At 29.5% G+C, this 24,793-nt stretch overlaps 1 protein-coding gene and 2 long non-coding RNA genes across 8 annotated transcripts in view; 2 read left to right on the top strand and 1 right to left on the bottom strand.

The window, feature by feature from the left end:
- LOC130666501 (cell adhesion molecule Dscam2-like) overlaps positions 1 to 2,460 on the top strand; it is a 56,865-nt gene extending 54,405 nt beyond the window's left edge. For 3 of the 6 annotated variants that reach the window (XM_057467545.1, XM_057467546.1, XM_057467548.1), the window contains 5 exons: positions 30 to 314; positions 412 to 698; positions 763 to 1,021; positions 1,599 to 1,689; positions 1,775 to 2,460. In XM_057467545.1, the coding sequence (XP_057323528.1) occupies positions 30 to 314; positions 412 to 698; positions 763 to 1,021; positions 1,599 to 1,689; positions 1,775 to 2,276 (1,424 nt within the window). In that variant the 3' untranslated portion in view covers positions 2,277 to 2,460. Of the gene's footprint in view, positions 1 to 29; positions 315 to 411; positions 699 to 762; positions 1,026 to 1,598; positions 1,690 to 1,774 lie in introns of all 6 variants that reach the window. The other 3 variants (XM_057467547.1, XM_057467550.1, XM_057467549.1) reach the window with 3 other exon arrangements.
- A 2,490-nt stretch (positions 2,461 to 4,950) lies between these two features.
- LOC130666604 (uncharacterized) lies at positions 4,951 to 12,726 on the bottom strand. The gene is made up of 3 exons (XR_008989713.1): positions 12,316 to 12,726; positions 5,855 to 6,049; positions 4,951 to 5,772 (listed from the first exon to the last, which is right to left on the bottom strand). It is a non-coding gene; the product is annotated as an uncharacterized LOC130666604 (long non-coding RNA).
- A 5,127-nt stretch (positions 12,727 to 17,853) lies between these two features.
- On the top strand, positions 17,854 to 24,793 carry LOC130666542 (uncharacterized). Its single transcript, XR_008989694.1, has 3 exons — positions 17,854 to 18,161; positions 23,791 to 23,985; positions 24,069 to 24,793. It is a non-coding gene; the product is annotated as an uncharacterized LOC130666542 (long non-coding RNA).

Consider the following 24,793-nt stretch of genomic DNA (forward strand, 5'->3'; position numbering starts at 1 on the left):
AACAAAAAATTGATTTATATATTTTTTAGTATCGAATAATGTGTCACCACAATCAAGATTTCCTATTGTCAATTTGGAAAGCGGAACAAGCTATGAATTACGAGTGACAGGATACAATAATGCCGGATCAACTCAAGCGGAATACCTATTTAGTACAACGAGTCCTGGCGATTTAACGAGAATTCATGACGGCCGGCTGCCTGAAATAAAGGTCACGCCGGTCTATTTCGATGCACAAGTACTTGCGCCCAGTGTTATATCTGTTGTTGCTGTTATACTTGTCATTGGCGGTGTTTGTTTTTGTCTTAAAACACGTAAATAATTATTAGACTAAACCAACCAATTATTTATTTATTTATTTATTTAACTATTTGTTTGCTGGATAAACAATTGTTTATTAAATTTAAATAGATTCTCTGAGAGGCAGAAGAGGTAATGATCCAAGTTCCCAAACACAAGCGGCATTAGATAACAAACACAATATGGAACAAAGAGAACAGTATTATGCAACCGTACGTAAGCCTAGTCAACAATCCCCTTGTCGGGAAGTAAATGCATTGGAACGGATACCCGAGTACTCGGAAGACATTTATCCGTACGCAACATTTCATTTACCAGAGCAAGAAAATCTTTCAGCAAATCCAATACGACAGGCGTATTTTTATGAGAGGAGTGAAACAATGTTGCAAGGCGCTCAGGTACACTTTCAATACGCAATTAAACTTTTATATTTTAATTATAATTTATCTTTTTACTGTCCAGATCGATGTTGATCAGTACACAAAAGTACGAAGTCGTTCAAGACGCAAATCAAAGTCATTCAAGTCTGAGTCTGAGGAATACGACACACTTGGCTCGGACAGTGACACCGAAGTTGGGACAAGCAGTCGCACAGAATCATCTAATCACCTTGATGATTCGGCACCGACGTCTATTTTAACTCGCTCACCAGGACCTAATTCCGGGCCCCAGCGAGGCCGCGAGCAACGACTTGCTATTTTTCCAAGGCCGGTTCATCATAGTAAGTTAGTATTAGTATTCAATTGTTTGTTAATTATTTATCAAGGGAAAGCCGGGTAAGATGAGTCCATTATACAAATAACTGCTTCCTTGTAAATTATTCATTAGAACTGAGTTTATAGTTGGCTTAAAAATGCCCACCTCAAATTTTATATTAAAAAACAAATTAATTAAATACGACTGTAATTATTTTAATTAATTTATTAACTATTAAACAAGGGTTTAAATGACCATTTAATCAAGACTTATCTAAAGCTGATGCGAAATTAATTAAGTCGATTCAAAGTGTACTTATAGGATTAAACCGTGTTTACATCCATACTAACAGACCAACCGAAAACTTGAATATTCAAATTATCGTTTTTTTTTTAATTTTTCATTTATTTCAAAGTGAATAGATTAAAAATCTGCTTGACGTTTGAGGTGTGCAATAAATATGGGATAAAATGGGATACTTTTTATGAAAAATAAAAAAATATAACAGATTTATTTGTATCCCATATTACCCCGCTTTCCTCAACATTAATAAATAATAATAAATAAGTATTTAAATAATTTTGTTTGTGGATTTTTTTTAGATGTACTATACCACACTCACGAATCAAGTACATCAACCGAGCCGTCACCAATTTCTGAAAGAAAAACCTTTCCTAGATTAGAAAAGCAACGGTAAATTTCTAGATATATATACAATTAGTTGAAGCATTGCGATGATTAAATTTATGATGATGATTATTAATTATTTAATTTAAAGAAGTCATGTAATAACACCAGATGTTGGTGGGTCAAGAGTTGAAAATATAATACGACCGTCGCCAAAAAATTCAGATGGAACAACTGGAGTGCGTTCTTATTCGGCAGCACCCTCGCCAAGTCATACTGCCACAGGTTCACGATTAAATGCATCATCAATAGATCGACACAAAGAAGCCCCAGTGGGACGTCGATCGGTTGAGTCATTGTGTTTATTCAATGATCCACAACAAGTATCATCCTCATCATCAACCTCAACCTCAACCTCACGCAATTATCAACGAAACGCGAGATTACGCTCAAGAGAGCAGCAACCGCGCGAAGACTGGGGTAATGAATTATCCACATTAGAGCTCAAACCACCCTCAGGGTTCATGGATGCTCATGAAACAAGCGAGGCGGAATGTGATATTGATATGAAGCTCAAACTTCATAGAAAACGTTCCGGACCTCTTTCCAACTCGCTGTCTAAATCACCCAAAGACTTTACAATCACTGTCTAAAAATTATAAATAAATTATAATTTTAATTAAATTTATAAATTTTATTGTTCTAAATGTCAAGACTTATGTATAACAATATTGAGAGTAAAATCTAAAAAACAAAATAAGTTAATTATTAAGTCAAATAATTAATTAAATATCTTATTGACTAATTATTAATATTATTAAACGCTATGTATATTAAATAAACAAATCATATTTTTTTAAACTTTTCGTTGTTTTATTGCTCATATGTCGCCAATAATTTACAACTTATTCGATTATGGTAAAGTATAGTATAAACCATATTTCAATAATAGTAAATACACTGTAAAAAGAGCGGTGTTAAAAATGGACTCGTTTTAACTCCGCCCGGTGTAAAAATGAAATTACACCGGTGTTAAAAATACCGGTGTTAAAGCAGGGTAAACTGCGTCCGCTTGGATTATTAACTTTAAAGATTATAAAACACAAAAAATGTCAGTACTTTATGAAAATTAATAAAGAATATCATTTATTAACACGTATAGTGATCGAGTAAGTAAAAATATTCACAAAATAAAATATTTTAACACCGGTCTAGAATATTTTCACCGGTGGCGGCGTTATTTTAACACCGGTACATAATATTTACACCGGTGGCGGCGTTATTTTAACACCGCTTTCGGGGGTAAATTTAACACCGATAATTTTAACACCTACACCGTTTGGACTTACCCCGGTGATTTTTTACAGTGTACTCTTTGGCGAAGAGAAAAGGTGGAGGTCAATTTCAGAAATGTAATTTTGCTTTGAATACAGTTGGTCACTACGGAGGTCAGTAGACACGTTCCTCCGGTTCATTATCAACCGAGTATTTGATTCGAGATATATATATTGTCATATTGTCGCGAAATGTCCATGCACTGAAAATCATTTCCCGAAGAGAAACTATTATACCTATAAAAAATGTTTTTTTAGGTACTCGAGTAGAAATTTCCAGGGTTTTTCTATTAGAGGACACTGTATTGAACAAAAAATGTTAATATTATCTAGAGTTATTCCCAACGAGCAAAATTACAGGCCACTTTCCGTAAGAATACATGAGCAGCATTCTCCCTGGCCCGACCAGGCGTCATAAGTCAAATTAGATTTTCATTTTACCGTGATTCGGGCATCTAGATCGGAAAAATCCTAGAAAATCAAGACTCACTGACTTATGCTGAGAAAAACAACCGACCGAAGCTGTGGTTTTACTGGTTTTAGATATTACTGCTGCAACCTGTCGTCAACTTTTTTGGAAAATTCAAGGAAAACTTTTCATCAACTTACGGTTATCGAGTGAATTTAGTTGTAACCATTACGTGATGAAATTAAAAATGTTGTTATTGGGTGCACTCCGAAATGCGCTGCGAGCAGCTGCAGCACTACGCATTTCGGAATCCTTATTAATTATTAATTATTTTTATTACTCGCAAGGTAAATTTAAATATTTGAAAAATAAATTATGAGATATTGAAGAAAATTAAAAATCGTAAGTCAAAATAAAATGGCGGCAGAATATGATAAAAAATATTTAAAAAATTAAAAAAAAACACTTAAGTGTTTGAACAAACCTTGGTGGGGAAATAATATGCAGAAGGGTATCCTAATACACTTGGAGATTCAAATTAAATTGCTCCAAGTGCATTGCAGCTAAAAAAAATTCACTTAACTGCTATTTCTCACCAGACGATGCCAGATGATTTTGCTCAGGAACTATGAAGATATCAACATCAGCAATTCGCAACACTTGACACTAGCACTAAACACTCAACACTTAACGACACCACAGACACTTTCCACAATTAAAATTTTACAAATACTGCACATTTTAATTAAACAATGAGTATGAGCAATAAATTTTATGGATAATTCCGCGCATTAACAACAATACTGTGTTTCAATTTTAACGTAAAGAAGGATCTGGACTACTACTGCCGTAGTCGATGATACTGACTGCCGCTATTGGACCGCCAGTTGATATAAACCAATCGATTTGCGATTCATTCTCCCACCCCCACTTTAGAAAAATTTGAACGTTGAACACAGCAACGCGCAGTAGCGCCAACTCAGCGCGAAATTTCAAAATTAGAAAGCACCCAATGAAAAAAAAAAGCCAGAACCAATGTTCTAGCGCGCATGCGCAAACATTTAAAAAAATAAAAAATCTTTCAGAAAACATTCTGCAGAGATTTTTTTTTCTTTTCAAAATATATATATATATATATATAAAATTGAAATTTATTTTTCTCATTTAATTCTTCACAGTAATATTCATTTTCTGTAAGACGAATGTCATACAAGAAATAAATATTTTGAAGAAGAAGTGAATAAAAAATTTAAATAATTATAAAAAAAAAATTATCCATAATATGTATGCATAAAAAAAAAAAAAAAAATAAATAGATATTTTTTTTCATAATACATATTTTTTTCGTTTATTTAACTGCATAAATGCTTATTATTTATAATATTTACCTGCGTTTATAAGAATTCTTCGGCTTCTTTTTAATTATAGTTATTTCTCACTTTCTTATATATACTTATTTCTACTTATAAACTAAAAGATTGAATTAAAAATAAAGGGAAGGTTTTTTTTTTCAATTATAAATGCTCGATTAAAAATAATAAAAGTAAAAATTTATTATTTAAAAAAAAAAAAAAAAAAGCGGCTGAGGACCGACTTCCTATACTGTGCGCATTCACCTACAATTGTATTTATTTAAAAATACAATTGTAGTGGTCTAAGCTATTTTCTTTTGGTAGAAAGAAAATAGCCCGTTTGGGAAACCTCGACACTGATAAAATACTCCGATAAAAATCCGATAGACCCGGAATCTATCGGTTTAAATCGGAGGATTTTATCAGTGATAAAACCCGACCAACACAGTGGTCACTCGATTGGTGACCAACAAAAAAGCTAAATGACAATAAATACAAAATATTATACAGTACAAAATTACGAAAATAAATACATAAAGAATATAAATACTGAAATTTTATAAATAAAATTTCTTAAAATTAAGACTTAAAAATAATACCCAGGCCCGGATATCGCAATAAAAAACATCACACACATTCATCATACAATTAAATAATAATCATACAAACTTAAAATTAAGAGGTAATGGGAGAAAGGGGAAAAAATTAAATTAAACATAAACAACCAAAACCATGCAATCAAACCCGAATTAAAAAAAAAAAAAAACCATGCACAAGCCAAGCAATAATAAAAACATGCCACTCGTACTCATTCTTACAAAAAAAATTATAAATTAAAATCTTAAATTATAAATCACTCCTACATCATCCATCACACTCACACCATAATACAATAATTATATAATAGAAATTAAAATTAAGCTTAAATAAAATTAATAACTAATCTTCCTGGTCCTGGTCCTGGTCCTGGTCCTGGTTCTGGTCCTCCTCTTGGTCCTTGGCATCCCTGGGCATCCTTCAAGTTGGGCATCCTTCTTGTTGACTGGATCTGAAACTAAAATATATACCCCAATAGATTAATACCGGGCATATATATTACTATGAAAAAAAAGAAGGATGTAGAAATAAATATGCACCAGAAAAAAATAATTAGAGCGGCGGTGTGTCCTTGGATCTGGACCACCTTGTCGTCAATGCTCAGCAGCATCACTGTCCTTGAAATTATTCTGGTCCTCATAGGCCAGTCATGTCAGTATAGATTCCAGTGGACTCTAGATTAGACACGTCATAAAAGATCTACCAAAAAGTAAATCCAAACTATGTACCTAAACCTGGAAAAAAAAAATATTTAGAAAAAAAAAAAACAAAAATTAATTGAAAGCCCGAGTAACTTCAATAGGGTGAGGATTAGGTATGTCTCCGGAATCTTGAAAAAAATTAGAAAAAAATTATCCGTCAAAACCTAAAAAATTAAAAAAAATTAAAAAATTAAAAAAAAATTCGTGATGAAATTACGGAACATTGCGAAATCTGTAGAAAAAAACAAAATTTTGATTTCTAAACCTAAAAAAAAAAAAGATTATGATTAAACATGTCGGGGCGGATCTCGTATCTTGTTTTATTTTATGTTTTCAAAATAATAATGCTAATAAAACTGAACTGTACGTGTAGCATTAGGCCACCAGCCAATCGATAAATCGAATCCCCGTTTTGATCGCACACAAAAGTCACTATAATATCACATCATTATGATATCATCAATAAAACCATTGCAGTCAATATTAATATCAATTGTGTAATGTGACCTGCCAGGGCCAATTACACTATCATTATATAATATGATAATGGTATTGATATTAATTATGACAGCAACAACAATAATGAAAATACCGATAATAATATGATAATGATAGATATTCTTAGAGTATACGACAAAAGAGGATCGACATCGATCAAACCGGAGGGTTATGCATACCAGCTCAGAAAATCAGCATAGATTAAAAATTAAAATTAAAAAAACTATAGGGTAACCTGACCAGTTGCAATAAATTAATTCATTAATTGGAGAAAAAAAAATGACTCTAAAAACAATGACTCTACTTCTGCAAAAATGACTCTAATAAAAGTGACTCTACTTTTGAAAAATAATGACTCTAATAAACTTGAATCTACTTTAAAAAAAAAAATGACTCTAATTCTAAAAAAAAATGACTTCAATTGTATAAAAAATGAATTGAATTAAAAAAATGACTCGATTGTTAAAAAAATGACTCTAATTGAAGTGACTCTACTATTATAAAAGTGACTCAAATCTCCATAACTTTAATTTTAAAAAACAGGGGGGGGGGGCAAGTACATTCACATTAAATTAATCGATAAAAATAAAAAAAATAAAAAAATGGTTCCTATTTGAGTGACTCTACTATTTTAAAAATGACTCGACTTAGATAACGATAAAGAAAATTGAGGGTAAATGAGCATTTACATGAAATTAATTAATTGAAATCGAACCCTTTTTCGACCGCACACAAAAATTACTATAAAATCACATCATTATCAATATCATCAATAAAACCATTGCAGTCAATATTAATATCAATTGTGTAATGTGACCTGCCAGGGCCAATTACACTATCATTATAAAATGATATTGGTATTGATATTAATAATGGCAGCAACAATAATAATGATAATACCGATAACAACGTGATGATAATAGATATTCTCAGAGTAAACGATCAAAGTGGATCGATATCAATTAAAAATTTAAATTTAAAAAACGATAGGGTAACTTGACCTAATGCCAAGTTTCGATTAGTGGGAAAAACAAAACTGATTCTACTTCAGATAAATTGATGATAAATTAAGTGACTCTACTGTTTAAAAATGACTCGAATTGAATAACGATAAAAAAATTAGAAGTGAATGAGCATTTACATTAAGTTAATTAATAAATTTAAATAAAAAATAAAAAAATTTTTAAAAAATGGCTCTAACTCAAATGACTCTACTTTTTAAAAGCTGACTCTATTTCTATCAAAATGACGTTAAATTAAAGGACTCGACTGTCTTAAAAATTACTCGAATTAAATAACGATAAAATAAAATTAGGCGAAAATGAGCATTTACATTAAATGAATCAATTGTAATAAAAAATATAAAACTAGCTCTAATTTAAGTGACTCTACGTTTTAAAAACTGATTTTACTTCTAATAAATTGACGCTAAATTAAATGACTCGACTGCTTTTAAAATGACTCGACTTAGATAACGAAAAAAAAAATTGAGGGTGAATGAGCATTTACATTAAATTCATTAATTGAAATCGAATCCTCTTTCGACCGCACACAAAAATTACTATAAAATCACATCATTATCAATATCATCAATAAAACCATTGCAGTCAATATTAATATCAATTGTGTAATGTGACCTGCCAGGGCCAATTACACTATCATTATAAAATGATAATGGTATTGATATTAATTATGACAGCAACAATAATAATGATAATACCGATAAAAACATGATGATTATAGATATTCTTAGAGTATACGACAAAAGTGGATCGACATTCAATTAAAAATTTAAATTTAAAAAACGATAGGGTAACTTGACCTAATGCCAAGTCTCGATTAGTGGGAAAAACAAAACTGACTCTACTTCAGATAATTTGATGATAAATTAAGTGACTCTACTGTTTAAAAATGACTCAAATTGACAAAAAAATTAGACGTAAATGAGCATTTACATTGAGTTAATCAGTTAATTGAAATAAAAAATGGAAAACTAGCTCTAATTTAAGTGACTCTACTTTTTAAAAACTGATTTTACCTCTAATAAATTAACACTAAATTAAATGACTCGACTTAGATCATGATAAAAAATTATACTACTTAAAATGACTCTAGTTCTGTGAAAATGACTTTAATTTAAATGACTCGACCATTAAAAGGTCGACTATAATTCTAATAACTCTAAATTTATAAAATTGAAATTAAAAAAAATAATTGGGGTGTAAATACATGTGTGATAAAAAAGTGAGTGTATGTGTGTTTTACTGTTTTTTAAAACGATAATAAAAACTACGTAATATATTTCCATCAAAACCGAACCGTATGTGTAGCATTAGGCCACCAGCCAATCGATAAATCGACTCCCCGTTTTGATCGCACACAAAAGTCACTATAATATCACATCATTATGATATCATCAATAAAACCATTGCAGTCAATATTAATATCAATTGTGTAATGTGACCTGTTAGGGCCAATTACACTATCATTATATAATATGATAATGGTATTGATATTAATTATGGCAGCAACAATAATAATGATAATACCGATAAAAACATGATAATGATAGATTTTCTTAGAGTATACGACCAATGAGGATCGACATCGATCAAACCAGAGGGTTATGCGTACCAGCTCAGAAGATCAAGATTTATATTACAAAAAAACTAACAATTAAATAACGCGACCGCCTGACATAGTGCCAGGGTTTTTTTTACGCAAAAATGCCATTTAAATTAAATTTTTATATAAAAAAAAAAAAAAAAAAAAAAAAAAAAAAAAAATGGATTTTTAATGTGACTCTAATCAAATTAATACTACATACAAGCAATGCTAACGAGTAAACTCAAGACTCTACAGCTATTGACACCTGACCGAGTGCCAGGTGTCTTTTTTAATTTGAATCTACATTAAATGAATTTAAGGGTAAAAAAATTAGGGGTATAGATTGGTGTGTAAGTTAAAGTCGCCGTAAACGAGGTTGTGAGTAACCTCAACTTACGGCGACGTGTAAGGTATGACTCGATTTCATTGAAGATGAACAGAGTCTCAGTGGGTAGTGTAAGGGGGGGTGTATGTGAATTTAAGCTAAAAAATAAACCCTATGCAAAATTGATTCTAATTTCAAAACCCCTGAACCAGTAACTTAAATATCTAATAAAAGCGTGACGCTAATACTTGAATTTAAAAAAAAAAAGGGGGGGGGGTAAATCACCACTCTTATAAAAAAGGGATAAGGTGACTCTAATTTAAAAAAAACCCAAGTTATTTAATTAATCTACTTCCCCGATCAGTCTAGTGACATCAAAACCCCAGTCCTATATTATTCCCCTTCTATAGTTACTAACTTATTAATTAACGCAGCAAAAGTGACTCTAATTATTTAAATAATAATAATAATAATAATAATAAATGAAAAATACACACCGCTCTATAGACACTTAAACACTTAAAAAAGAAAAGTTATGATCAGAAAAATTTTTTATGGATTGAGACCGGCACCCAAATCGCACCCGGGTACTCAAAGGGTGGGACAGAATAATCCATTAAAAATTAAAACTGATCAGGGAAAATTTCTTTTTTCAGCTTTTTATACATTAAAAAATGAAAAAAATAAATTTTTTTTAAATTTTAATGCATAAAAAAAATATTTTATATACGCTGTTATGGTTGGCCACCCATAACAGCGTAACAATATTTTTCGCCTTTAAGATCTATAGAGCGATATATATTTTTAGACTCTAATTCGCGTGAATTTAATTTGACCTAAATTATAAGAACCAAGTGTCCTTATAATCCCTTATAATCCCTAATACCCATAAACCCCCAGCTAAATCACTAGACCAATATCCCATTTCGCGGAAAAAAACCCAATACGAATTAATTAAAAAAAAAAAGGGTAAGAGTGGCAATTGTTGGGGAAGGGTTGGTTGACTCTACAATTTAACGCGTGATTCTACTGAGAGAATACTCTCAACGAAAAACCTATTACTGGTCCACTAATTAATCTAATTACCCCGATTTAAAAATAAAAAATTATCCTAGCAATACAAGGGAGTGAGTTGGGTATACGCAAAGTGCGTATTTATGTGTGTGGAGTGGGTAAAAAATGGTGTGTTTAAATTGTCAACAGCAGAAGGCTATTGATAAAAAATCAATCTATACCCCATGTTAAATTAAAAAAAAAAAAATGATAACTCCAGAAGGAAGTTATTTAATTTATAAGAAAAAGAAAAAAAAAGTTTACTCGGTTAGTACTGCTTGTGATTCAAAAGACTCTAATTAAAATGAATTTAAAAAAAAAAAAAAAAAAAAAAAAAAAAAAAAAAAAAAAACCAAGACTAAGTTCAAATAACTAAATGACTCTACTTTCTAAAAACTAACTTAATTTAAATGGCATTTTTAAAAATTGAATGAATTTACTTTAATTGAATTTAACGCGAATGGTTTTACTGTAATTAAAATGACTCTACTTTTAAAAAACTGTCTCTAATTTAAATGACTCGACTTGCAAAAAAACTCGAATTTAATTTATTAGAGAAAAAAAAAAAGTGTTGAAAAATATGTAATTCTATTTCTAATAAAATGTGGGTTAATCTAATTTTAAAAAGTTAATGTGTGTATGTGTTTATGAATTTACACCCTATTAATTGAATTATTAAAAAATGACTCGAATATTACTGATTCTACTGATTTTAAAATAAATTTAACTGCTCAATTTAATTTAAACAAACTAATACTAATGTAAACGACTAGACTTTAGTTTAAAAAAAAAAAAAAAAAATAACTGAATTCAATGCAAATGCTCAATTTCAATTAAAAAAAAAATATCGATAAAAATGACTCGAATTTAAATTTAAAAAACTCAATTTGATTCAAATGACTCGAAACGAATTTAAAAAAAAAAATTATTTTCATGCAAATGCTCAATTTCAATTAAAAAAAAAAATATTGATTAAAATGACTCGAATTTAAATTTAAAAAACTCAATTTGATTCAAATGACTCGATACGAATTTAAAAAAAAAAATTATTTTCATGCAAATGCTCAATTTCAATTAAAAAAAAAAATATTGATTAAAATGACTCGAATTTAAATTTAAAAAACTCAATTTGATTCAAATGACTCGATACGAATTTAAAAAAAAAAAATATTGATTAAAATGACTCGAATTTAAATTTAAAAAACTCAATTTGATTCAAATAACTCGATACGAATTTAAAAAAAAAAAATATTGATTAAAATGACTCGAATTTAAATTTAAAAAACTCAATTTGATTCAAATGACTCGACACGAATTTAAAAAAAAAAATTATTTTCATGCAAATGCTCAATTTCAATTAAAAAAAAAATTATTGATTAAAATGACGCGAATTTAAATTTAAAAAACTGAATGTGATTCGAATGACTCGACACGAATTTAAAAAAAAAAAAAAAATTTATTTCATGCAAATGTTCGGCTTGATATTAAAAAATTTAATACGAATGACTCGACTCTAATTTAAAAAAACTCAATTTGATTTAAAAGACTCGACTTGAATTAAAAAAAACCGAATTTGATTTAAATGACTCGACTATTAAAAATCTGAATTTAATTTATTGCAAATGGCTCGACTTTAAATTTAAGAAACTAAATTGAATTCAAAAGACTCGACTATTTAAAACCGTAATGAATTTAAATTAAAGAAAAAAAAAAAAAAGATACGGAACCGTTGATAAATATTAAAAAGTGCAATTAAATAAATGGATTATAATGGAGAAGAGAAAAGAGTGACAGAAACTAAAAAACAATAACAAACCTCAACAGAGAAATAACTTTATTTCCCTGCCGAACGATGCCAGTTGATCAGCTGGTAGGATGACAGCTAGCAGTTCATTGAGGCTGGTCAGTGTTCTTTGGTTCCATCCTTCCTTCCCAGTCAAGACATCAGAAAATAATTTTTCCTCGTTGGAATCCATTGATAATCTATCTAAACAATCAACACTAATTAATATATAAAAATACTGTTGACTTGTATATTTAATTGGGTTGACAAAAAAATTTAAAAAAAAAAATTAATTTTTTCAACTTGCGTAGACGCCGGTTGAAAAAAAAAATTTTTTTCAAAAATGACTAATGACGTCATTAAGGAAAAAAAAAAATTAAAAAAAAAAGTCAACAGAATTTTTAAAAATAGTTGAACACGTCGAAAACGATGCGTACACATCGAATGTCGGGTGCCAACTAGCCCTTTCCACCCTAGCCCTTAGGACGCTCACTTCACCCCCACTTCACCCCCACTTACTAGTCGCCCAGCGCAGAAAATAATTTCATTGGTACCCTTTCCTCTCTACGCATGTAGAGGGGATTTCCGGCCAATCGCGCCCTTATCCCCTGACTACCCTCCCCCCCGCTCTCTAGCAGCTATGACGCGTTCCTCACACCACCAAGCCCTAAAATCTGATGCAATCATTTTTTTAATTTAATAATTCCTTAATATTAATAAAATTTTTATGTTTTTTATTCTAACATCTATTTAATTCACATATATTAATGCATATGCAACTAATTAACGCAAATTCACATGCAAATGAAGCACGCGAACTCGTTTAATTGTCGATTTAAAAGTCTAGTCGATAAAAAAATGTGCTTTAATAATTAAATAAAATTATTATAGATCTTCTAATGTTTAAATAAGATCTATTTCATTTAATTATTTATATAATTTCGAATTCAGTCAATATGTTTTGATGATATTTAATCAAACGTTAAAGTAATTTAGAATTCAAAATTAAAAGCACAAGTTCAAGTCTAAAAAATCTCCCGCGAGAATAAGTCGCGCGTTTCTCAGTGCGCATGCGATCTACGTTGGAAACAGATCAAAGAAACTTGTCGTTTCTCTACTAAAATACTTGACGTTGATAATAAATTTAATTATCAACCCTAAAAAATTTACTTATTATAATTTAATTAATAAACTAGTTTGTGTGTCCATCAAATTGCTAGTGAAAATATTAAAATGTGCAACAGTGGCCGCAGATCTGTCAACAATCTAACCTAAAGTTCATTTGTCCATAAAAACAAATCGAAGATATCAAGAATAAGACACGAGTAAGTAGTAATTGAACAGTTTACTGATTCAAAATCTATTATTTCATGTTCTTTAATATCCCTGAGTAAAAAGTCAATTTTTAAAAATTAATCATCACGAATTACAACATAATCAATTGTCTTTCTTCTTTCTGAGGGATGAAACTTTTTCTACTTTTATATTTAAATAATTAAACCACGTAAATTTATTACTCTCTAACAAATATTAATTAATAATAATCTTCATTTCAGATATGTAATAAAAAACAATTTTCATATTATATGTGCACATATATTTTTTTCATCAACTTATATGAGATTATTGATATGAGTTTATTTTCGCATGGGGTTTTTTCCGGTCTGAAAGAAATAATTCAGAAAGAAAAATTCCTGGCACTCTACAAAGGAAATTTTGCTCAAATGATTAGAATATTTCCTTATGCTGCCACTCAGTATACCTCATATGAAATATGTAAAAAGGTTTGATGCTTATTTTTATTGTTATTTAAATCATTTACGCAAATAGTTATTTTATTACAACAGATATTTGACCCCAGGTCATTTTTTATTTCAGGTAAATTTTTTCTGCCACTTGAACTAAAATTACATCACAACTATTGAGTTTACGTACAAAGGTGCAAATATTTTTTTTTCTCAGAATTAAATTCTCTACAAAAGTGTATCTGTATATTTTTATCGTATCTCTAAAATTTGAATCATAGTTTCAGTTAAAATATAAAATTTTCATAGAATTGTTTATTTGCTGATGCAATAAACTTGAACAACGGCTAAACTATTGAAGATACGATAAAAATACATAAGACCAAGTTTGTCGAGAATTAAATTTCCTACAAAAAAGGTATCCGCAAATTTTTTTATCAATCTAGTATTTTAAGAGTTATCTGATTAAATAATTGCAGTATTTAGGAACGGTGTTTGGTAAAAATTCTCATGGAGACAAATTTATTGCTGGATTATGTGCTGGAGTGACGTCAGTAACTCAGACATATCCTCTGGATACTATCAGAGCTAGACTTGCATTTCAAGTGACCGGTGAGCATATTTACACCGGATTGTCCACACCGTAATGTCTATTTTCAAAGACGTGAGTTTTACAAGTCAGTTAAAAAATATAATTATATTTATTTATCATAATATAATTATTTTAGGAAGGAGGGTTAACGGCATTGTATCGTGGATTTTGGCCAACTATACTGGGCATGATACCATATGCTGGTTTTTCATTCTTCTCATTTGATTATCTCCAATTTTACTGTATGAAGTACCTGGCTCACTATTTATGCAGTGACTGTCCAAGAAATATCGGTGAATAATAAAAATAGTAATAGATAAAAAAAAAATGAAAATTAATTATCAGTACAGGTTTGCTTTATTATGAATTCAATCAGCGTCAGATAATACAAGACATTTAAAATTTTTCAAGGATGACAATTAAATTTATAATTTACGTCAACTATTTTTGTTGAGAAACGACAAGTTTCTTTGATGTTTCCAACGTAGATCGCATGCGCACTGAGAAACGCGCGACTTATTCTCGCGGGAGATTTTTTGGATTTACACTTGTGCTGTTAGTTTTAAAATGTCGTTAACTTTAACGTTTAATTAATTATAACAAAACGTAATAAAGCACGTTTTCTTATCGACTAGACTTTTTAATCAACAATTAAACGAGTTTGCGTGCTTCATTTGCATGTGAATTTGAGTTAATTGGTAAAATATGCATTAATTCATATAAATTAAATAGATTTTAGCATAAAAAACGTGAAAATTTAATTAAAATTAAGGAATTATTAAATTAAAAAAATGATTGCATCAGATTTTAGGGGTGAGGGGAGTGAGGAACGCGTCATAGCTGCTAGAGAGCGGGGGGGGGGGTAGCTAGGAGATAAGGGCGCAATTCTCCCCTCCCGCTCTCTAGCAGCTATGACGCGTTCCTCACTCCCCTCACCCCTAAAATCTGATGCAATCATTTTTTGAATTCAATAATTCCTTAATTTTTATGAAAATTTTCATGAAATTTTTATGTTTTTTATGCTAAAAACTATTTAATTCACATATAATAATGCATATTTTACCAATTAACTCAAATTCACATGCAAATGAAGCACGCGAACTCGTTTAATTGTCGATTAAAAAGTGTCGGCAATAAAAAAATTTCCTCCAATTACTTAATAAAATTATTTTAGATCTTTTAATGTTTGAATAAGATCTATTTCATTTAATTATTAAAATAATTTCGAATTCAGTCAATATGTTTTGATGATATTTAATCAAACGTTAAAGTAATCTAGAATTCAAAACTACCAGCACAAGTTCAAGTCTAAAAAATCTCCCGCGAGAATAAGTCGCGAGTTTTTCAGTGCGCATGCGATCTACGTTAGAAACACATAAAAAAAACTTGTCGTTTCTCTACAAAAATACTTGACGTTGATAATAAATTTAATTATTAACCCTAAACAATTAATTTGTCATAATTTAATTGGTGGACTAGTATGAGTGTCCATCAGGTTGCTATTAATTGCATTTGCATTGAATTGAGCTTTTTTTATATTGAAGTCGTAAATCGTAAGAGATTATCTTTTGAATGTTTAAGTCGAGTCTTTCTTTGAATTAAATTTCTGTTTAAATGTAACAAATTTTCAGCGAGAATGAGCTGCGCGTATCTCAAAATAAATTTTTGTTTTTAAAAGTAAACGATTTTTTTGTCACTTACATTGAAAACTTATAAATCGTCGCCGTCACTTCTCAACTCTAATAACTATTTGCGTAAATAATTTAAATAACAATAAAAATAAGCATCAAACCTTTTTACATATTTCATATGAGGTATACTGAGTGGCAGCATAAGGAAATATTCTAATCATTTGAGCAAAATTTCCTTTGTAGAGTGCCAGGAATTTTTCTTTCTGAATTATTTCTTTCAGACCGGAAAAAACCCCATGCGAAAATAAACTCATATCAATAATCTCATATAAGTTGATGAAAAAAATATATGTGCACATATAATATGAAAATTGTTTTTTATTACATATCTGAAATGAAGATTATTATTAATTAATATTTGTTAGAGAGTAATAAATTTACGTGGTTTAATTATTTAAATATAAAAGTAGAAAAAGTTTCATCCCTCAGAAAGAAGAAAGACAATTGATTATGTTGTAATTCGTGATGATTAATTTTTAAAAATTGACTTTTTACTCAGGGATATTAAAGAACATGAAATAATAGATTTTGAATCAGTAAACTGTTCAATTACTACTTACTCGTGTCTTATTCTTGATATCTTCGATTTGTTTTTATGGACAAATGAACTTTAGGTTAGATTGTTGACAGATCTGCGGCCACTGTTGCACATTTTAATATTTTCACTAGCAATTTGATGGACACACAAACTAGTTTATTAATTAAATTATAATAAGTAAATTTTTTAGGGTTGATAATTAAATTTATTATCAACGTCAAGTATTTTAGTAGAGAAACGACAAGTTTCTTTGATCTGTTTCCAACGTAGATCGCATGCGCACTGAGAAACGCGCGACTTATTCTCGCGGGAGATTTTTTAGACTTGAACTTGTGCTTTTAATTTTGAATTCTAAATTACTTTAACGTTTGATTAAATATCATCAAAACATATTGACTGAATTCGAAATTATATAAATAATTAAATGAAATAGATCTTATTTAAACATTAGAAGATCTATAATAATTTTATTTAATTATTAAAGCACATTTTTTTATCGACTAGACTTTTAAATCGACAATTAAACGAGTTCGCGTGCTTCATTTGCATGTGAATTTGCGTTAATTAGTTGCATATGCATTAATATATGTGAATTAAATAGATGTTAGAATAAAAAACATAAAAATTTTATTAATATTAAGGAATTATTAAATTAAAAAAATGATTGCATCAGATTTTAGGGCTTGGTGGTGTGAGGAACGCGTCATAGCTGCTAGAGAGCGGGGGGGAGGGTAGTCAGGGGATAAGGGCGCGATTGGCCGGAAATCCCCTCTACATGCGTAGAGAGGAAAGGGTACCAATGAAATTATTTTCTGCGCTGGGCGACTAGTAAGTGGGGGTGAAGTGGGGGTGAAGTGAGCGTCCTAAGGGCTAGGGTGGAAAGGGCTAGTTGGCACCCGACATTCGATGTGTACGCATCGTTTTCGACGTGTTCAACTATTTTTAAAAATTCTGTTGACCCTTTTTTTAATTTTTTTTTTCCCTTAATGACGTCATTAGTCATTTTTGAAAAAAATTTTTTTTTTCAACCGGCGTCTACGCAAGTTGAAAAAATCAATTTTTTTTTTTAAATTTTTTTGTCAACCCAATTGAATATACAAGTCAACAGTATTTTTATTTATTAATTAGTGTTGATTGTTTAGATAGATTATCAATGGATTCCAACGATGAAAAGTTTTTTTTCTGATGTCTTGACTGGAAGGAAGGATGGAACCAAAGAACACTGACCAGCCTCAATGAACTGCTAGCTGTCATCCTACCAGCTGATCAACTGGCATCGTTCGGCAGGGAAATAAAGTTATTTCTCTGTTGAGGTTTGTTATTGTTTTTTAGTTTCTGTCACTCTTTTCTCTTCTCCATTATAATCCATTTATTTAATTGCACTTTTTAATATTTATCAACGGTTCCGTATCTTTTTTTTTTTTTTCTTTAATTTAAATTCATTACGGTTTTAAATAGTCGAGTCTTTTGAATTCAATTTAGTTTCTTAAATTTAAAGTCGAGCCATTTGCAATAAATTAAATTCAGATTTTTAATAGTCGAGTCATTTAAATCAAATTCGGTTTTTTTTAATTCAAGTCGAGTCTTTTAAATCAAATTGAGTTTTTTTAAATTAGAGTCGAGTCATTCGTATTAAATTTTTTAATATCAAGCCGAACATTTGCATGAAATAAATTTTTTTTTTTTTTTTAAATTCGTGTCGAGTCATTCGAATCACATTCAGTTTTTTAAATTTAAATTCGCGTCATTTTAATCAATAATTTTTTTTTTAATTGAAATTGAGCATTTGCATGAAAATAATTTTTTTTTTTAAATTCGTGTCGAGTCATTTGAATCAAATTGAGTTTTTTAAATTTAAATTCGAGTCATTTTAATCAATATTTTTTTTTTTTAAATTCGTATCGAGTCATTTGAATCAAATTGAGTTTTTTAAATTTAAATTCGAGTCATTTTAATCAATATTTTTTTTTTTTAAATTCGTATCGAGTCATTTGAATCACATTCAGTTTTTTAAATTTAAATTCGAGTCATTTTTATCGATATTTTTTTTTTAATTGAAATTGAGCATTTGCATTGAATTCAGTTATTTTTTTTTTTTTTTTTTAAACTAAAGTCTAGTCGTTTACATTAGTATTAGTTTGTTTAAATTAAATTGAGCAGTTAAATTTATTTTAAAATCAGTAGAATCAGTAATATTCGAGTCATTTTTTAATAATTCAATTAATAGGGTGTAAATTCATAAACACATACACACATTAACTTTTTAAAATTAGATTAACCCACATTTTATTAGAAATAGAATTACATATTTTTCAACACTTTTTTTTTTTTTTTTAATAAATTAAATTCGAGTTTTTTTGCAAGTCGAGTCATTTAAATTAGAGACAGTTTTTTAAAAGTAGAGTCATTTTAATTACAGTAAAACCATTCGCGTTAAATTCAATTAAAGTAAATTCATTCAATTTTTAAAAATGCCATTCAAATTAAGTTACTTTTTAGAAAGTAGAGTCATTTAGTTATTTGAACTTAGTCTTGGTTTTTTTTTTTTTTTTTTTTTTTTTTTTTTTTTTAAATTCATTTTAATTAGCGTCATTTGAATCACAAGCAGTACTAACCGAGTAAACTTTTTTTTTCTTTTTCTTATAAATTAAATAACTTCCTTCTGGAGTTATCATTTCTTTTTTTTTAATTTAACATGGGGTATAGATTGATTTATTGTCAATAGCCTTCTGCTGTTGACAATTTAAACACACCATTTTTTACCCACCTCACACACATAAATACGCACTTTGCGTATACCCAACTCACTCCCTTGTATTGCTAGGATAATTTTTAATTTTTAAATCGGGGTAATTAGATTAATTAGTGGACCAGTAATAGGTTTTTCGTTGAGAGTATTCTCTCAGTAGAATCACGCGTTAAATTGTAGAATCAACCAACCCTTCCCCACAATTGCCACTCTTACCCTTTTTTTTTTTTTTAATTAATTCGTATTGGGTTTTTTTCCGCGAAATGGGATATTGGTCTAGTGATTTAGCTGGGGGTTTATGGGTATTAGGGATTATAAGGACACTTGGTTCTTATAATTTAGGTCAAATTAAATTCACGCGAATTAGAGTCTAAAAATATATATCGCTCTATAGATCTTAAAGGCGAAAAATATTGTTACGCTGTTATGGGTGGCCAACCATAACAGCGTATATAAAATATTTTTTTTATACATTAAAATTTAAAAAAAATTTATTTTTTTCATTTTTTAATGCATAAAAAGCTGAAAAAAGAAATTTTCCCTGATCAGTTTTAATTTTTAATGGATTATTCTGTCCCACCCTTTGAGTACCCGGGTGCGATTTGGGTGCCGGTCTCAATCCATAAAAAATTTTTCTGATCATAACTTTTCTTTTTTAAGTGTTTAAGTGTCTGTAGAGCGGTGTGTATTTTTCATTTATTATTATTATTATTATTATTTAAATAATTAGAGTCACTTTTGCTGCGTTAATTAATAAGTTAGTAACTATAGAAGGGGAATAATATAGGACTGGGGTTTTGATGTCACTAGACTGATCGGGGAAGTAGATTAATTAAATAACTTGGGTTTTTTTTAAATTAGAGTCACCTTATCCCTTTTTTATAAGAGTGGTGATTTACCCCCCCCCCCCTTTTTTTTTTTTAAATTCAAGTATTAGCGTCACGCTTTTATTAGATATTTAAGTTACTGGTCCAGGGGTTTTGAAATTAGAATCAATTTTGCATAGGGTTTATTTTTTAGCTTAAATTCACATACACCCCCCCCCCCCCCCCTTACACTACCCACTGAGACTCTGTTCATCTTCAATGAAATCGAGTCATACCTTACACGTCGCCGTAAGTTGAGGTTACTCACAACCTCGCTTACGGCGACTTTAATTTACACACCAATCTATACCCCTAATTTTTTTACCCTTAAATTCATAAATGTAGATTTAAATTAAAAAAGACACCTGGCACTCGGTCAGGTGTCAATAGCTGTAGAGTCTTGAGTTTACTCGTTAGCATTGCTTGTATGTAGTATTAATTTGATTAGAGTCACATTAAAAATCTATTTTTTTTTTTTTTTTTTTCTTCAATAATATATTAAATTTGAATGGCATTTCCGCGTAAAAGAAAACCCTGGCACTAGGTCAGGCGGTCGCGTTATTTAATTGTTAGTTTTTTTGTAATATAAATCTTGATCTTCTGAGCTGGTACGCATAACCCTCTGGTTTGATCGATGTCGATCCTCATTGGTCGTATACTCTAAGAATATCTATCATTATCACGTTGTTATCGGTATTATCATTATTATTGTTGTTGTCATGATTAATAACAATATCATTATTACTTTATAAGTGTAATAGTGATGGTGTAATTGGCCCTGGCAGGTCACATTACACAATTGATATTAATATTGACTGCAATGGTTTTATTGATGATATCATAATGATGTGATTTTATAGTGACTTTTGTGTGCGATCAAAACGGGGATTCGATTTATCGATTGGCTGGTGGCCTAATGCTACACATACGGTTCGGTTTTGATGGAAATATATTACGTAGTTTTTATTATTGCTTAAAAAATCAGACAAACACACATACACACTTTTCTATCACACATGTATTTGCACCCCAATAACTTTTTTCATTTCAATTTTATACAAGTAGAGATTTGAATTAAAGTCAGCTTTTTTATGGCATAGTCATTTAAATTAGAGTAATTTTTACATAATTAGAGTCATTTTAAGTACCGTAAGTTTTCAATGGTTTTAATTTCAATTAATTGATTTAATATAAATGCTCATTCATCCTTAATTTTTTTTATCGTTATCTGAGCCGAGTCATTTAATTTAGCGTCAATTTATTAGAACTAGAGTCAGTTTTATTGGTATCGAGTCATTTTTTAAACAGTAGAGTCACTTAATTTTGCTTCGATTTAATAAAAGTAGAGTCAGTTTCAAAAAGTAGAGTCGTTTTTTAAATTTCACTTTTTAATTGATGTCGATCTTCTTTGGACGTACACTCTAAGAATATCTATTATTCTCATGTTGTTATCGGTATTATCATTATTATTGTTGCTGCCATAATTAATATCAATACCATTATCATTTTATAATGATAGTGTAATTGGCCCTGGCAGGTCACATTACACAATTGATATTAATATTGACTGCAATGGTTCTATTGATGATATCATCATGATATGAGTTTATAGTATTTTTTGTGTGCTGTCGAAAGAGGATTCGATTTCAATTAATGAATTTAATGTAAATGCTCATTCATCCTCAATTTTTTTTTTCGTTATCTAAGTCGAGTCATTTTGAAAGCAGTCGAGTCATTTCATTTAGCGTAAATTTATTAGAAGTAAAATCAGTTTTCGAAAAGTAGAGTCACTTAAATTAGAGCTAGTTTTATATTTTTTATTACAATTGATTCATTTAATGTAAATGCTCATTTTCCCCTAATTTTATTTCATCGTTATTTAATTCGAGTAATTTTTAAGACAGTCGAGTCCTTTAATTTAACGTCATTTTAATAGAAATAGAGTCAGCTTTTAAAAAGTAGAGTCATTTGAGTTAGAGCCATTTTTTAAAAATTTTTTTATTTTTTATTTAAATTTATTAATTAACTTAATGTAAATGCTCATTCACGTCTAATTGTTTTGTCGTTATTCAATTCGAGTCATTTTTAAACAGTAGAGTCACTTAATTTACCATCAATTTATCTGAAGTAGAGTCAGTTTTGTTTTTCCCTCTAATCGAGACTTGGCATTAGGTCAGGTTACTCTATCGTTTTTTAAATTTCAATTTTTAATTGAATGTCGATCCACTTTTGTCGTATACTCTAAGAATATCTATAATCATCACGTTTTTATCGGTATTATCATTATTATTGTTGCTGCCATAATTAATATCAATACCATTATCATTTTATAATGATAGTGTAATTGGCCCTGGCAGGTCACATTACACAATTGATATTAATATTGACTGCAATGGTTCTATTGATGATATCATAATGATGTGATTTTATAGTAATTTTTGTGTGCTGTCGAAAGGGGATTCGATTTTAATTAATTAATTTCATGTAAATGCTCATTCACCCTCAATTTTTTTTTATCGTTATTCAATTCGAGCCATTTTATAAATAGTCGAGTCATTTAATTTAGAGTAAATTTAATAGAAGTAGAATCAGTTTTTAAAAAGTAGAGTCACTTAAATTAGAGCCAGTTTTTTTGAATTTTTTTTTATTTCAATCGATTGATTTATTTTAAATGTACTTTCACCCCCCCCCCCTCCCTTCCCCCATCATTTTTTTTTTTAAATTAAAGTTCTGGAGATTCGAGTCACTTTCATAAAAGTAGAGTCACTTCAATTAGAGTCATTTTTTAAATAGTAGAGTCATTTAATTCGATTCATTTTTTATACAATTGAAGTCATTCTTTTAAAATTAGAGTCATTTTTTTTTTTCCCCAAAAGTAGAGTCACTTTTATTAGAGTCATTTTTGCAGAAGTAGAGTCATTGTTTTTAGAGTCAGTTTTTTTTTCTCCAATTAATGAATTAATTTATTGCAACTGGTCAGGTTACCCTATAGTTTTTTTAATTTTAATTTTTAATACATGCTAAGATACGAGAACCGCCCGACATGTTTGATGATAATCTTTTTTTTTTTTTTAGGTTTAGAAATAATTATTTTTTCTCGTTTTTTTTTTTTTCTATAGATTTTTCGAGATTACGGAACTTCATAATGAATTTTTTTTTTCTATTTTATAAATTTTTTTTCTTTTTTAGGTTTGGACGCATAATTTTTTTCTAATTTTTTTCAGTAGATTTTTAAGATTCCAGAGACTTACCTAATCCTCACCCAATTGAAGTTACTCGGACTTTCCATTAATTTTTTCTTTTTTTCTAAATGTTTTTTTTTTTCAGGTTTAGGTACATAGTTTGGATTTACTTTTTGGTAGATCTTTTATGACGTGTCTAATCTAGAGTCCACTGGAATCTATATTGACATGACTGGTCTGTGAGGACCAGATTAATTTTGGAGACAGTGATGCTGCTGAGCATTGACGACAAGGTGGTCCAGATCCAAGGACACACCGCCGCTCTAATTCTTTTTTTCTGGTGCATATTTATTTCTACATCCTTCTTTTTTTTTCATAGTAATATATATGCCCGGTATTAATCTATTGGGGTATATATTTTAGTTTCAGATCCAGTCAACAAGAAGGATGCCCAACTTGAAGGATGCCCAGGGATGCCAAGGACCAAGAGGAGGACCAGAACCAGGACCAGGACCAGGACCAGGACCAGGAAGATTAGTTATTAATTTTATTTAAGCTTAATTTTAATTTCTATTATATAATTATTGTATTATGGTGTGAGTGTGATGGATGATACAGGAGTGATTTATAATTTAAGATTTTAATTTATAATTTTTTTTTGTAAGAATGAGTACGAGTGGCATGTTTTTATTATTGCTTGGCTTGTGCATGGTTTTTATTTTTTTAATTCGGGTTTGATTGCATGGTTTTGGTTGTTTATGTTTAATTTAAGTTTTTCCCTTTTTCCCATTACCATTTAATTTTAAGTGTGTATGATTATGATTTAATTTAAATTTAAGAGTATGATGAATGTGTGTGATATTATTTATTGCGATATCCGGGCCTGGGTATTATTCTTAAGTCTTTATTTTAAGAAATTGTATTTATAAAATTTTAGTATTTATATTCTTTATGTATTTTACCAATTATGTACTGTATAATGTTTTGTATTTATTGTTATTTAGTTTTTTTTTGGTCACCAATCGTGTGACCACTGTGTTGGTCGGGTTTTATCACTGATAAAATCCTCTGATTTAAACTGATAGATTCCGGGTCTATCAGATTTTTATTGGAGTATTTTATCAGTGTTGAGGTTTCCCAAACGGGCT

The sequence above is a fragment of the Microplitis mediator genome, chromosome 4 (assembly GCF_029852145.1).
Source record: "Microplitis mediator isolate UGA2020A chromosome 4, iyMicMedi2.1, whole genome shotgun sequence".
Lineage (NCBI taxonomy): Eukaryota > Metazoa > Arthropoda > Insecta > Hymenoptera > Braconidae > Microplitis > Microplitis mediator.